At 37.7% G+C, this 14,859-nt stretch overlaps 1 protein-coding gene across 1 annotated transcript; it reads right to left on the reverse strand.

The window, feature by feature from the left end:
- Positions 1 to 2,347: 2,347 nt before the first annotated feature.
- Positions 2,348 to 11,755, reverse strand: LOC148203732 (uncharacterized). The gene is made up of 2 exons (XM_088106528.1): positions 8,777 to 11,755; positions 2,348 to 2,563 (listed from the first exon to the last, which is right to left on the reverse strand). The coding sequence occupies exons 1-2, from the start codon at positions 9,741 to 9,743 to the stop codon at positions 2,520 to 2,522; spliced, it is 1,011 nt and encodes a 336-aa protein (XP_087962654.1). The 5' UTR covers positions 9,744 to 11,755; the 3' UTR covers positions 2,348 to 2,519.
- Between the last annotated feature and the right edge of the window lie 3,104 nt (positions 11,756 to 14,859).

Below are 14,859 nucleotides of genomic sequence, written 5' to 3' on the forward strand. Positions count from 1 at the left end.
GCAAGTAATTTCTGCTGTGACTTTCACACTAACAACCAAGCTAATGCTGAGCATATCACGGCTTTTCTGGTTGGCACTCTGTTACTAGTCATCTCAGCATTCCAGCTCAATTTTAAAAATGCATAATAGCTTCAATGTTCAGATTCAACAGCTTATTAAAACCAGAAATTCACAACAGATAATTCAAATCAGATCTGCTGCTCATTTCATGCATCCGAGCTCTCAGTATTGAATGTCATAGCTCATACGGTATGCACATTGAACATATAATTAGATCACCACAAACACAACTCAAATAAGAAATACAACTTGAAGTTATGAACAAGAAAAATCAACTAACATGACTATGACAAAACAGAATTCGATTTAGAAATTAAAAGACTCAAACAAATTGGATTCACCGAATAAAATGATAAAAACAGTGACTCAAAGGCACAGAACAAGAAAGCTTAAACAATTAAGTAACACTCAACTTGAAAACCTAAACGCAGAAATTGAGATCCAAGAACGAACAAACATATTTGAATCTCATACAGAGAAAACAACACAAAATACTCAGAATCAAAATCAAACCGAGACATAACTAGAAACACAAACAGAGACGCGAATCAAACGCAAGAATAGAAGAATCGAAACAACTAAAAAATGGAAGAAAACTCAGAACAGAGACGAACCGAGATACTTACCTTCGAAGCGTGTTCGACCTTGCTCTGAATACCACTTGATGGACGAATGCCCGAGGAGAGACCGAAGACGTGACGCTGACTCCTCGAAGCTTCCTCCAGAGAGATGAAGACGCAGCGGAATGGAAACGAAACTCAAGATTGAAGTGGAAACTGAGAGCGAAACACATGAAAACCTAGGATCTAAGGTTTAGTCGGTGGAAGTTGAAGGTATGGAAAATGAAGATGGTTTGTTCGGTGAAAAACCCTAGGAGGACGAAGAACTACTGATTTAATCGGTGGAAAGTGACTTACAATCGGTGAAAAATGGAATAGAAAGGCAGATCTGAGGTTGTAGACAATGGAACTCTCGAGAGCGAGAGTGAGACGCGAAGAAGAAAGAGAATATGGAATGTGCGTGTCTGATGTGCGTGAAGAAAGAAGTGAGAGGCGCGGTCTGAACGTGGCTGACGCGTTGGATTGGAGACGTATTGGCAGCTGACGCGTGCCAGATGTGGCAGTGGAGGAGAGGAAGCGTGAAGGATGAGAAGCACCGTGAAAATGGAAAATGAAAGTGAGAGATGTGCTTGGAAGGTGGCTAGAGGAAGTCTTTGGACTCTCTAGCCTGACTTTCAAGAGAGAATAGTTTCTATTTCAGAAAGTCTAATTCTCATTAATCTCAAAAGTAACAATACAATAGAGGAGCTGGGTATTTATAGTAACCCATGCTCCTTAAGAGCTAAACTATAAAAGATAAAAATACAAACGAAGGACTACATCAAGTACGATTCCATCAGCATCAAATAATTCTTAAAAAGAAGTTGGATGGAGAAAAGAAAAGTAGGAAAGAAGGAAAGGAGAAAACCCTAAACCATGCCTCAAATAAAGAAGTTGTCCAAACTCAAAGTTTGAACATTTCTAAAAATCTTTTTCTTGGACAACCTCATTTTCTTCTCTATTGCAAAGAGGCATTTGTTTCAATAAATCATGAACTTGGTTCTCTACCAAAGAAGGATTTTTATAAGTAACCTTCCATAGAAGTAAAATGTTAGGTGATCCTTCTTCTTCTTAAATCTTCCTTGCCATTGCTCTAGTAAGAGGTCCAATGTGATTTCTTGATGGTTTTCCATCATTAGGCGATGAAGTTACCACCACTTCTAGACGGACGAGAGGAGCAACGAGGTTACGACAACTAATACATAGAAGAAATGCAGGTGAGAGGACACCTGTCATTATGGACGTGGTCACTGGAGTTGCATCTGGCCCAAATGCAGATGTATTTAGGTCTTACCTTGGGGTATTAGCACGTGATCGTATCTCTATACTTACTCCATCCTTTGACCATGTTTCTGAGGCTGATCGGAATCTCATCTGGCAAGATCTATCAGTAAGTTAAGCAATATTGCTCCAAATTCTATATTCATTATATTGATAAATCTGTATTGTGATAAGCTTATTACTTTCTTTGTTGCAGATAACATTTGATATGCCAAACGTCGAGAGCTTAAGGAATAGGTGTTTATCTGCAATTGCAGAAAGATTTCGAGGGTTTAAGACAAAATTGACGTCTAGATATATATTTGGACCAAAAAGTGATGAAAATCCATGTTCCATGTAACACCCCGATTTAGGCGTTACAATTTATTTTCCACAAAATACATATGTAATTTTTTTTTTAACAAATTTCAGCACCCATAAAATATTAAGTTCTTTATTACAGCACAAGTCTTCTAAAAATAAAAGTCCACACAGTTCATAAACTTCTGAAATTTAAAATTTCACACAGTTCGGAAATTCAAACATAGATCTATTTTAGAAATTCCCCATGTCTCCTTTTCCCCGCAGATCTCTCATCTTCTAAGCATTTTTAGAACCATCTGCTAATTCATCTGAAATAGTTTCTGCTCCCGTATAATATCACACATTATACGATCATTGCATTCACATACACAAACACAAACAATAGGGTGAGCTAACCAATTCAAGAAATATACATCATCCACAATCTTACTAACATCACAAGTGTGGCAATCAGTCAAATACATGCATCTCAAACATACTCAAAAACCAACTATTACACTGATACTTTATAATATTTCTCCAGTCAAAATCATCAGTCGATTCACTAGAGTCAATACAACATATTATTAATCTGCCTACTTACCAAAGCACAGCAGTCAACAATCCTTCTGTCTACTTACCAAAGTAGTATAACCATGATATACTGATTACTTACCAAAGTAATCTAACAAGGTGATCTACTTACCAAAGTAGTATAACCATGTGATACTGACTACTTACCAAAGTAATCTAACGAGGTGATCTACTTACCAAAGTAGTATAACAAGGTGATATTGTCTACTTACCAAAGTAGCACAATAATGTAATATTATCTACTTACCAAAGTAGCATAGCGTGGAACACTCCGCCTACTTACCAAAGCAGTGCGGTTTATGTCAAATTCACCTCTCATTTTCCCACCTACTTACCAAAGTAGTGTCCGACTTCAAACCTCTCCTCTCCCGACTTACCAAAGTCGTAGGAAAATAAATAAAATTTCAGATTTACAATTATGGCAATAATGCCTATACCACCCATCCAAATTTACCATCAACTTATTTACAATTCATGATTTAACTCAAATAATTATTACAACTCAGAATGTTCAATATAATTAAATTTTCTAATATAGAATATATTATATTACTCGTCCTCCAATCTCCAAAATACAACTACACATACAATTTAAGAATATAATTATCCAAGTTTTTACCCAATACAAATAAATTTACTATTTCGTGAAAATATTACTCTTCACTCATATCATTAATTACAGATCTGAACCAATCAAACTAATAAACAACATGTTTAACTCATATGGTAAAATTTTCAGTCCAATCAAACGGTTAATGAGGCGGAAATCATAATTTATGTATAAATGATCCAAAAACATAAATTAAGCAATATTAAGATCCCTGAGAAGATACGAAATTAATATCTATAAATCTGTATCTCCGATTTAAAATCGGAACGGTCCAAGTATGATACTATCGTTTAGAAACAACATATTAAAATTTCAGGGTAATCCAACGGTTAACTAAGTAGATATGGAGGTTTTACCGAGGTAACTCAGAGATAGAAACTTAAGTGGTTCTCGGTTAAACTCAAAATGCGGAATGAATTCCTCTAAGCACAGACATCTAATTCCAAATCTGAACGGTCAAGATCACTTAATATGTCTTATGAACTACATACTAAAGTTTGGGCTCAATCTAACGGTAGATGAAATATATACAAAATTGGTACCATGATAGCTTAAGAACAGCAATACAGTGTTCATCCGATTGTTTCACACTTTCGAAATTTCTTTCTCTAAACATAGACCTTCAATTACAAATCCGATCGGTCAAATTGTATTAATATGTCCTAAGAATCATATATCAAATTTTGAGGTTGATCTAACGGTTAAATAGGTCAAAATCTATATTTTTTACCGAGACAACTTAGTAACAGAACTACAGGGTAACTAATTTACTCAAAATTGCAGTATTTATTTCTCCAAGTACAGACTTTTATTTTCAAATCCGAACGGTCAAAGTTTAGTAATAGGTCTTGGGATTCACATACTAATATTTTAGCTAAATCCAACGGTGAAAACAATTAATAGAAATTTTTCACCACAGTAACTCGAAAATAAGAAATTATAATCATGAAAACCAAATTTTACACAAGTCAATATATAACTACCATTACCAAATTTTAACACATTCATACTCATATTCATGATCATAATCAAGAAAGGATTAGCTCCCCTAGCTCTTCTCCTTGCAAGAAATTCTTCACTCTTGATACCTGTAGACCACCACCTTTGCTTGTTTTCACTTTCAATTTCAAGGAAAATTCTAACTTAAATCTCTCTTCTTCCAAGAGAGCAATTCTTCTCCTCCTTGCTATACCAAGTCAGTCTCCACACTTAGAACACTTAGGATTTTCGTTCACCTCCCACCAAGGACCTCTCTACTCTCCCCCAAAACTCCAAATCTGATTTGGAATTAAAGAAGATGCCTTAGACAACAAAGGACCTATGCACTTGGTACTTAGCAATAATAAACAACCAATGAACCATCCTAAACCATTTTTTTTTCAGCCCTAAAACATGGTAGGAAAGTCTCCAAAGGTTCCAAAATGTTCTCCTAGTTCAGAACACAACCTACCCACTCCAAAAAAATCGCAACTTGTAAAAATGTACCTAAAATTAAGGTTGGACGCTAGCCCCTGGACAGCAACACTGTCACGTTTTCCCCAGCTCAGTTAGACACCTTCCCGAAGTCCAAAATATGCGTATGAGTAGTCAAATTGAAGCTCTTTGAGTCTAGTTTCCAATGAAACAAGAATCAACTCAATTGGAGTTCGGTAGAGAAAGTAATAAGCAAAACAGTCATCATAGGTCAAAACTGAACATACCTGAGCGTGATTAACGTTTCCGAGTTTTAATAATTTTACTGCAGCTAGCCCGGTAGTCCAAAAATTTATATTTATATGTCCAATTAAAGATATTTGAGTCTAGTTTTCAATAAAACAAGAATCAACTCAATTGATATTTTCTACAAAAAGTTATGATTAAAATAGTAAACCATGTCAAACCTGACAGCATTCCATTTTACATTATAACTTGAACTTTTTACAACTTGGTAAATTCTTGAGGTTCTAGGGTCTTACATTCTACCCCCCTTAAAAAAATTTTCGTCCTCGAAAATTAAGATGTTACTCAAACAAATGAGGGTATTCTTTTATCATATAATCCTCTAGCTCCCATGTCATCTCTTGGGTTTCCTCGTTCCAAAGCACCTTCACTGTATGAATTTCCTTTCCTCGTAACTTCTTTGTTTGAACTTCTAACACCCTTATTGGCATCACTTCGATAGTAAGATCTTCACGCACTTGAATGTCATCTGTTTCCAAAACATGAGTCGGATCAGAGACATACTTCCTCAGCTGCGGCACGTGGAACACATTATGCAAGTTCGCCAACTGTGGTGGTAACGCTACCTCATATGCTACTGGTCCAATCCTCCTAAGAATATCGTAAGGACCAAGAAACTTTGGTGACAACTTCCTTGATTTAATAGCCCTACCTATGCCGGTAATTGGTGTTACACGTAGAAACACATGATCTCCTTCGTTGAACTCAAGAGGTCTTCTTCTCTTGTCTGCATAAGATTTTTGTCGACTTTGTGTTGCACGCATCCGGTCTTGTATCAACTTGACTTTTTCTGTTGTTTGCTGCAATAACTCGGGACCTACTGAAATTGTTTCTCCATCCTGAAACCAGCACAAAGGTGTCCTGCACCTTCTCCCATACAATGCTTCATACGGTGCCATTCCAATGCTCGCATGAAAGCTGTTGTTGTATGTGAATTCCACCAAAGGCAAAACCTCACTCCAACCTCCCAAATGATCCAATACACACGTTCTCAGCAGATCTTCCAATGACTGAATAGTCCTTTCAGTTTGTCCATCTGTTTGAGGATGATATGCTGAACTCATTCTTAACTTTGAACCCAAAGCCTCTTGCAATTGCTGCTAGAACCTTGACGTAAACCTTGGATCCCGATCTGAAACAATGCTATTTGGTACACCATGCAATCTCACTATTTCCTGAATATACAACTCTGCCAACTTCTGCATTGACATTCTCAGGTTGATTGGCAAAAAGTGAGCACTTTTCGTCAATCGATCAACTATCACCCAAATGGAATCATGACCCTTCAATGATCTTGGTAAGTGAGTTACAAAGTCCATCGAGATGTTGTCCCATTTCCATTGGGGAATATCCAACTGTTGTAACATTCCACCTGGCCTTTGATGTTCTATCTTAGCCTTCTGACATACCAAACAAGAAGATACAAACTTTGCCACATCCTTTTTCATCCCACTCCACCAGAAAGATTCTTTCAAGTCTTTGTACATCTTAGTCATACCAGGATGTATGCTAAGACGACTCTTGTGTCCTTCTTCTAGAATCATCTTCTTCAACTCATCCTTTGCTGGAATGCAGACTCTATTCTTAAAACGAATAATACCATCTAATCCCAAACTGAAGTCTTTAGCTTGATCCGTTCCCAACAACTCCACTGTATCTTGTAGACTTGTGTCTTCCTTTTGTCCCAATTTGATCTCTTCCAAGAAATCATTTGTGATCTTTAAATGACAACACCAAAGGTGATCTTGGCTCAGCTGTAATCCCAAGTTCATATCTCTGAACTTTTCTATTAATTCAAACTCCTTCACCATCAAAGCTGACACATGCATTCGCTTCCTACTCAAAGCATCGGCTACAACATTTGCTTTCCCTGGATGGTACTGTAACTCAAAATCAAAATCCTTCAAGTACTCCATCCACCTTCTCTGCCTCATGTTCAACTCCTTCTGATCGAAGAGATACTTTAAACTCTTGTGATCACTAAAGATTTGAAAACGTGATCCGTAAAGATAGTGCCTCCAAGTCCTCAAAGCAAAAACCACAGCCGCTAATTCGATGTCGTGCGTTGGATAGTTCCTTTCATGCACCTTCAACTGTCTCGATGCATAAGCTATTGGTCGCTTCTCCTGCATCAATACACAACCGAGCCCATGGTATGAAGCATCACAAAACACTTCAAAAGCTTTAGAAGTATCAGGGACTGCTAATACTGGAGCACTTGTCAACCGTTTCTTCATCTCTTCAAAACTTGTTTCACACTTGTCGGTCCATAAGAAAGGTTGTTCTTTACGAGTCAACTGCGTCAAAGGACCCACTATCTTGGAGAAACCTTCGACGAACTTCCTGTAGTAACCAGCTAGGCCCACAAAACTTCTTACTTCTGACACCGTCTTTGGACGTTCCCACTTTAGCACTGCCTCCACCTTCGTTGGATCTACAGAAATTCCTTTGGCAGAAATCACGTGGCCAAGGAATTGTATTTCCTCCAACCAAAATTCACATTTAGATAATTTCCCAAACAATTGATGCTCCCTAAGAGTCTCCAACACAATCCTCAAATGTTCAGCATGTTCTTCACGATCCCTTGAATATATAAGAATGTCGTCTATGAACACAACAACAAATTTATCTAGCCACGGTCGAAATATTCGATTCATGTAATCCATGAATATAGCAGGAGCATTGGTCACTCCAAACGGCATCACCACATACTCGTAGTGACCGTAACGTGACCTGAAAGCCGTCTTCTGACTATCCTCTGATTTGACCAAGATCTGATGGTAACCAGACCTCAGGTCAATTTTTGAAAACACACCAGCTCCTCGCAACTGATCCAACAAGTCATCAATTCTTGGTAGTGGGTACTTGTTCTTAATCGTCAACTTATTCAGCTGCCGGTAGTCGATGCACAACCTTGAACTACCATCTTTCTTCTTTACTAACAAGACTGGAGCTCCCCATGGTGACACACTCGGCCTGATAAACCTCTTCTTCAGTAGTTCCTCAATTTGTCTCTTCAGCACTGCTAGCTCTGTCGGAGCCATCCTATACGGAGCCATAGACACTGGTCCAGCTCCTGGTACCAAGTCTATAGAGAACTCCACTTCCCTGCTTGGTGGCAACCCTGGTACTTCATCTGGAAAGACATCCTCGAACTCTTCCACTACTGGGATACCCATCGTCTGAACCTCAAAACTCTTCTTCTCTTGAGCTACCAGTACAAAACACATGGCCCCATCACTAACATCCTTTAGAACTTCTTTGGTTGAGATCAGTTCTAAACCATCCGAGTCTGGAAAAACCAATCGTTGTTGTCCACAGTCAAGAAGAACGTGATTGGCGGTCAACCAATCCATTCCCAGAATTACATCTAAGCCTTCGAGAGGTAAGGAAATCAAGTTCACTTTGAACTTGCGTCCGAAGACTACAATCGGGCATCCAACACAGATTGAACTGGTTGAGATCTGACCCGATGTTGGTGTCGAAACCACCAATTCATACCTTAGATTACTCACCGGTATACTGAAGTCTTTCAAACAAGTAGAAGAAACAAAGGAGTGCGTAGCTCCGGAATCAAACAATACATGCACACATTTACCAAACAAAAGGCATGTGTCAAGGATGAGATTACCTGGCTTTGCAGCCTCTTCACCGGTCAAAGCGAAAACTCTTCCAGCTATCTTGGGCTTCACGCCTGAAGAACTTGGTTGTTGTGGTGCATATGCTATCTTCTTCTCAGGACAAACATGAGCGAAATGTCCTGGCTTGTTACACACAAAGCACCTCTTCTCTTCAACCTTCACTCCAGAGAGCTTAGGACAATCCTTCTTGTAGTGCGCACCACCGCATTCAAAACATTTCACGGCTGTTCGCATAAGCGGTTGGGGTCGCTGATATGGCTTCTTCCATGGCTTTCCTCTAATAAACTTGTCCTTCTGAGTCTTGTCAACTCGGTTTCGGTTCATTTCCAGTAACTCCACCTTTTTTGTCTTCTCAACTAAGGCTGGAAACTTCTTGATTTCAAGAGGTACAATCATTCTCCTCAGGTCATACCTCAGACCCTGCTCAAATCTTTGACACTTCCACCCTTCCGTCATGTGCTGACTATAAAAACGGATAAGATACTCAAACCTGTCGATGTACTCTTGCACTGACATCCCACTTTGACGCAAGGCCAAGAACTCTTGCTCCCTTTCGATCTTGGCACTAGTCGGGAAGTACTTTTCCAAAAACTTGTCCTTGAAACTGTTCCAAGTAATAGCCTCTTCATCAGATTCCATCAGTCGCTTCATACCATCCCACCAGTACTCTGCTTCCTCTTTCAGTATGAAGGTTGCGTAATCTAGTTTTTCCTCATCTGTGCACTTGATCACATGAAAGATCTTCTCAATGTCCTTGATCCAAGCATCTGCTTTATCTGGCGTAGCTCTTCCATTGAACCTTGTTGGGTCGTGCCTCAAAAAGTCATTCAGCCTCGAATAAGTCCTCGGTTCCTGAGTGGTATGCTGCCTCTCCATTGCGTTGATCATCCGATCAACAGCCCGATTAAAATCATCAATTGGAGGTGTTTGACCAACATTGTTAGATCGACGTGCCATGTTCTACCATATACGTCAAAAGAAATTAATTTAAACACAAGTCAAAACAATGCATATCTCTACCTTTCAAACCAACGCTCTCCAAAAGAGCTACAAAATAATCACAACAAATCACAGAGTCACACAACAGAAGTTAACGAGCTCACTTCCCAAAAGCCCCAAAAGATTTTTGAAAACCATGGCTCTGATACCAAACAGTGTAACACCCCGATTTAGGCGTTACAATTTATTTTCCACAAAATACATATGTAATTTTTTTTTTAACAAATTTCAGCACCCATAAAATATTAAGTTCTTTATTACAGCACAAGTCTTCTAAAAATAAAAGTCCACACAGTTCATAAACTTCTGAAATTTAAAATTTCACACAGTTCGGAAATTCAAACATAGATCTATTTTAGAAATTCCCCATGTCTCCTTTTCCCCGCAGATCTCTCATCTTCTAAGCATTTTTAGAACCATCTGCTAATTCATCTGAAATAGTTTCTGCTCCCGTATAATATCACACATTATACGATCATTGCATTCACATACACAAACACAAACAATAGGGTGAGCTAACCAATTCAAGAAATATACATCATCCACAATCTTACTAACATCACAAGTGTGGCAATCAGTCAAATACATGCATCTCAAACATACTCAAAAACCAACTATTACACTGATACTTTATAATATTTCTCCAGTCAAAATCATCAGTCGATTCACTAGAGTCAATACAACATATTATTAATCTGCCTACTTACCAAAGCACAGCAGTCAACAATCCTTCTGTCTACTTACCAAAGTAGTATAACCATGATATACTGATTACTTACCAAAGTAATCTAACAAGGTGATCTACTTACCAAAGTAGTATAACCATGTGATACTGACTACTTACCAAAGTAATCTAACGAGGTGATCTACTTACCAAAGTAGTATAACAAGGTGATATTGTCTACTTACCAAAGTAGCACAATAATGTAATATTATCTACTTACCAAAGTAGCATAGCGTGGAACACTCCGCCTACTTACCAAAGCAGTGCGGTTTATGTCAAATTCACCTCTCATTTTCCCACCTACTTACCAAAGTAGTGTCCGACTTCAAACCTCTCCTCTCCCGACTTACCAAAGTCGTAGGAAAATAAATAAAATTTCAGATTTACAATTATGGCAATAATGCCTATACCACCCATCCAAATTTACCATCAACTTATTTACAATTCATGATTTAACTCAAATAATTATTACAACTCAGAATGTTCAATATAATTAAATTTTCTAATATAGAATATATTATATTACTCGTCCTCCAATCTCCAAAATACAACTACACATACAATTTAAGAATATAATTATCCAAGTTTTTACCCAATACAAATAAATTTACTATTTCGTGAAAATATTACTCTTCACTCATATCATTAATTACAGATCTGAACCAATCAAACTAATAAACAACATGTTTAACTCATATGGTAAAATTTTCAGTCCAATCAAACGGTTAATGAGGCGGAAATCATAATTTATGTATAAATGATCCAAAAACATAAATTAAGCAATATTAAGATCCCTGAGAAGATACGAAATTAATATCTATAAATCTGTATCTCCGATTTAAAATCGGAACGGTCCAAGTATGATACTATCGTTTAGAAACAACATATTAAAATTTCAGGGTAATCCAACGGTTAACTAAGTAGATATGGAGGTTTTACCGAGGTAACTCAGAGATAGAAACTTAAGTGGTTCTCGGTTAAACTCAAAATGCGGAATGAATTCCTCTAAGCACAGACATCTAATTCCAAATCTGAACGGTCAAGATCACTTAATATGTCTTATGAACTACATACTAAAGTTTGGGCTCAATCTAACGGTAGATGAAATATATACAAAATTGGTACCATGATAGCTTAAGAACAGCAATACAGTGTTCATCCGATTGTTTCACACTTTCGAAATTTCTTTCTCTAAACATAGACCTTCAATTACAAATCCGATCGGTCAAATTGTATTAATATGTCCTAAGAATCATATATCAAATTTTGAGGTTGATCTAACGGTTAAATAGGTCAAAATCTATATTTTTTACCGAGACAACTTAGTAACAGAACTACAGGGTAACTAATTTACTCAAAATTGCAGTATTTATTTCTCCAAGTACAGACTTTTATTTTCAAATCCGAACGGTCAAAGTTTAGTAATAGGTCTTGGGATTCACATACTAATATTTTAGCTAAATCCAACGGTGAAAACAATTAATAGAAATTTTTCACCACAGTAACTCGAAAATAAGAAATTATAATCATGAAAACCAAATTTTACACAAGTCAATATATAACTACCATTACCAAATTTTAACACATTCATACTCATATTCATGATCATAATCAAGAAAGGATTAGCTCCCCTAGCTCTTCTCCTTGCAAGAAATTCTTCACTCTTGATACCTGTAGACCACCACCTTTGCTTGTTTTCACTTTCAATTTCAAGGAAAATTCTAACTTAAATCTCTCTTCTTCCAAGAGAGCAATTCTTCTCCTCCTTGCTATACCAAGTCAGTCTCCACACTTAGAACACTTAGGATTTTCGTTCACCTCCCACCAAGGACCTCTCTACTCTCCCCCAAAACTCCAAATCTGATTTGGAATTAAAGAAGATGCCTTAGACAACAAAGGACCTATGCACTTGGTACTTAGCAATAATAAACAACCAATGAACCATCCTAAACCATTTTTTTTTCAGCCCTAAAACATGGTAGGAAAGTCTCCAAAGGTTCCAAAATGTTCTCCTAGTTCAGAACACAACCTACCCACTCCAAAAAAATCGCAACTTGTAAAAATGTACCTAAAATTAAGGTTGGACGCTAGCCCCTGGACAGCAACACTGTCACGTTTTCCCCAGCTCAGTTAGACACCTTCCCGAAGTCCAAAATATGCGTATGAGTAGTCAAATTGAAGCTCTTTGAGTCTAGTTTCCAATGAAACAAGAATCAACTCAATTGGAGTTCGGTAGAGAAAGTAATAAGCAAAACAGTCATCATAGGTCAAAACTGAACATACCTGAGCGTGATTAACGTTTCCGAGTTTTAATAATTTTACTGCAGCTAGCCCGGTAGTCCAAAAATTTATATTTATATGTCCAATTAAAGATATTTGAGTCTAGTTTTCAATAAAACAAGAATCAACTCAATTGATATTTTCTACAAAAAGTTATGATTAAAATAGTAAACCATGTCAAACCTGACAGCATTCCATTTTACATTATAACTTGAACTTTTTACAACTTGGTAAATTCTTGAGGTTCTAGGGTCTTACATTCCAAATATTCAGCAATTGACGAAGAAACTTGGCGTCAGTTTGTAGAGCTTCGTTCATCTGAGGTGTGGCAGGTAAGTACAGTAAAATCATTCAATTCATCCTTCATAATTCTCTACCATGACAATCGTTTAATTCTGTCACAGGAAAAAAGGTCAAAAGCACAGGGTATAAGAGCTCAGAATAAAAATCCACACCTACTGTCTCGTGGTGGATATAGGAAGCTTGAAGAGAAAATAATGAAGCAGAAGTCAGATAGTAGACTTCCACTTTCTGAGGGTGGTGACCCTCTTCCTCCTCCTTCACCACCATCTCGGCACGACAAGTGGAAGTTAGCCCGTATGAGACCATCGGGCTCCTACACTTCCGAGTCTGCCAGAGAAATATCTGAACGAATTGTAAGATGTCATTTCTTATTATATTACATTAATTTTGTTATATATCTTACATAGATATTTCAAATGATTTTGAACTTTTGTTATGTGACAGGACTCCTTGGTTGAGCAGAGCTCCCAAGGTCAATTCACACAAGAAGGTCATCAAGATATTCTTGCCACAGCTATTGGATGACCTGAGCACCCAGGACGGGTGCGTGCTGCTAGGACTGGCATAGGCATACGACAATTTTTTGGGTCTTCCTCGCGTCCATATTCATACGAAAAGATGAAGGAGGAAATAAGAAAAGAGATGATGCAGGAGATCACAAAGAAGGTTCGAGCAGAGTTGTATGATGAAGTTGCTGAAATGGTTGCACGCCAGTTCCAGCAGCATTATGAGGATTATGGCAATCGTCCTCCACCATCTCCTGTAGCGGAACATGTTGTGCCCCCTACAGGTAAGGTTATTTATTTTTGGTTACTAATTTACTTCTTGCATAAACTAATATTTAATTTGACAGGTAGAAGCGGTAAAGGAAGTTGCTCAGCTGCCGGTGCCCCAGGGGACGACATGGATGACACTCGTCCATGTGAGTTATATATTCTCTCTGATACTGGGACCATGCTGGTGGCTCGTGGTACAGTTTATGAGACAGCCACTGTAGTGCATGGTGTACAGCTTGCAGAAGATGAGGTCAAGGTCACGGTAGATGAAGTTGTCATAGCGGATGCCGTTCTTCCTGTGCCTACAGATGAGTTCTTCACTGTGGAAGAAGCATTTAGGTCCTTTGTCGCCTGGCCTAGACATTTGGTTGGTCATGTATCTAATCCCCCGGTAAACACTTGTACTATATACTTCTCAATTTTAATATTTACTTGTAATTGACGTTATAACATAACCATTTTTGCATTTAACAGCAGATAGGTCAAGAGGGAAGTCCTAGACCGAAGAAGACTCATTTATCTGAGGATGACCCTCTTGGTTCGTTAGATGAGCTTTCTAAACTCATTTCAGATGTGCCGATGGATGTACATTGGGATTCTACTACATTTGGAAGAGAAGCTCAGATCCCATTGTACTTGCATCATCAAGATGTTAGGGAGCTTGCGTCGGGGAGAGACGAAATTAATATTACACTCATTCAACTGTGGATGATGTAAGTTTATGAAAACTTTTATATATAATTCTATTTTATCAACTTACTTATATCATATTATTTCTTCATTTTAGGTATTTGTTTGATGTTAGTAACAAGAAGGGGTTCAACGATGTGTATGGGTTCATTGACCCCTCTATGACTCATGAAAGAAATAAATTTGATGATATCCAGACATACATCACTAGCTGCTTTAGAATGGGGAAGGAGATATATTTTCTCCCTTATATACATGGGTAAGTGAAGTTTGTTAACTTCAACACATTCATTTATTAATT

Source organism: Vigna umbellata, chromosome 2, assembly GCF_029865625.1.
Source record: "Vigna umbellata cultivar VRB3 chromosome 2, Vumbellata_1.0, whole genome shotgun sequence".
Classification (NCBI taxonomy): Eukaryota; Viridiplantae; Streptophyta; class Magnoliopsida; order Fabales; family Fabaceae; genus Vigna; species Vigna umbellata.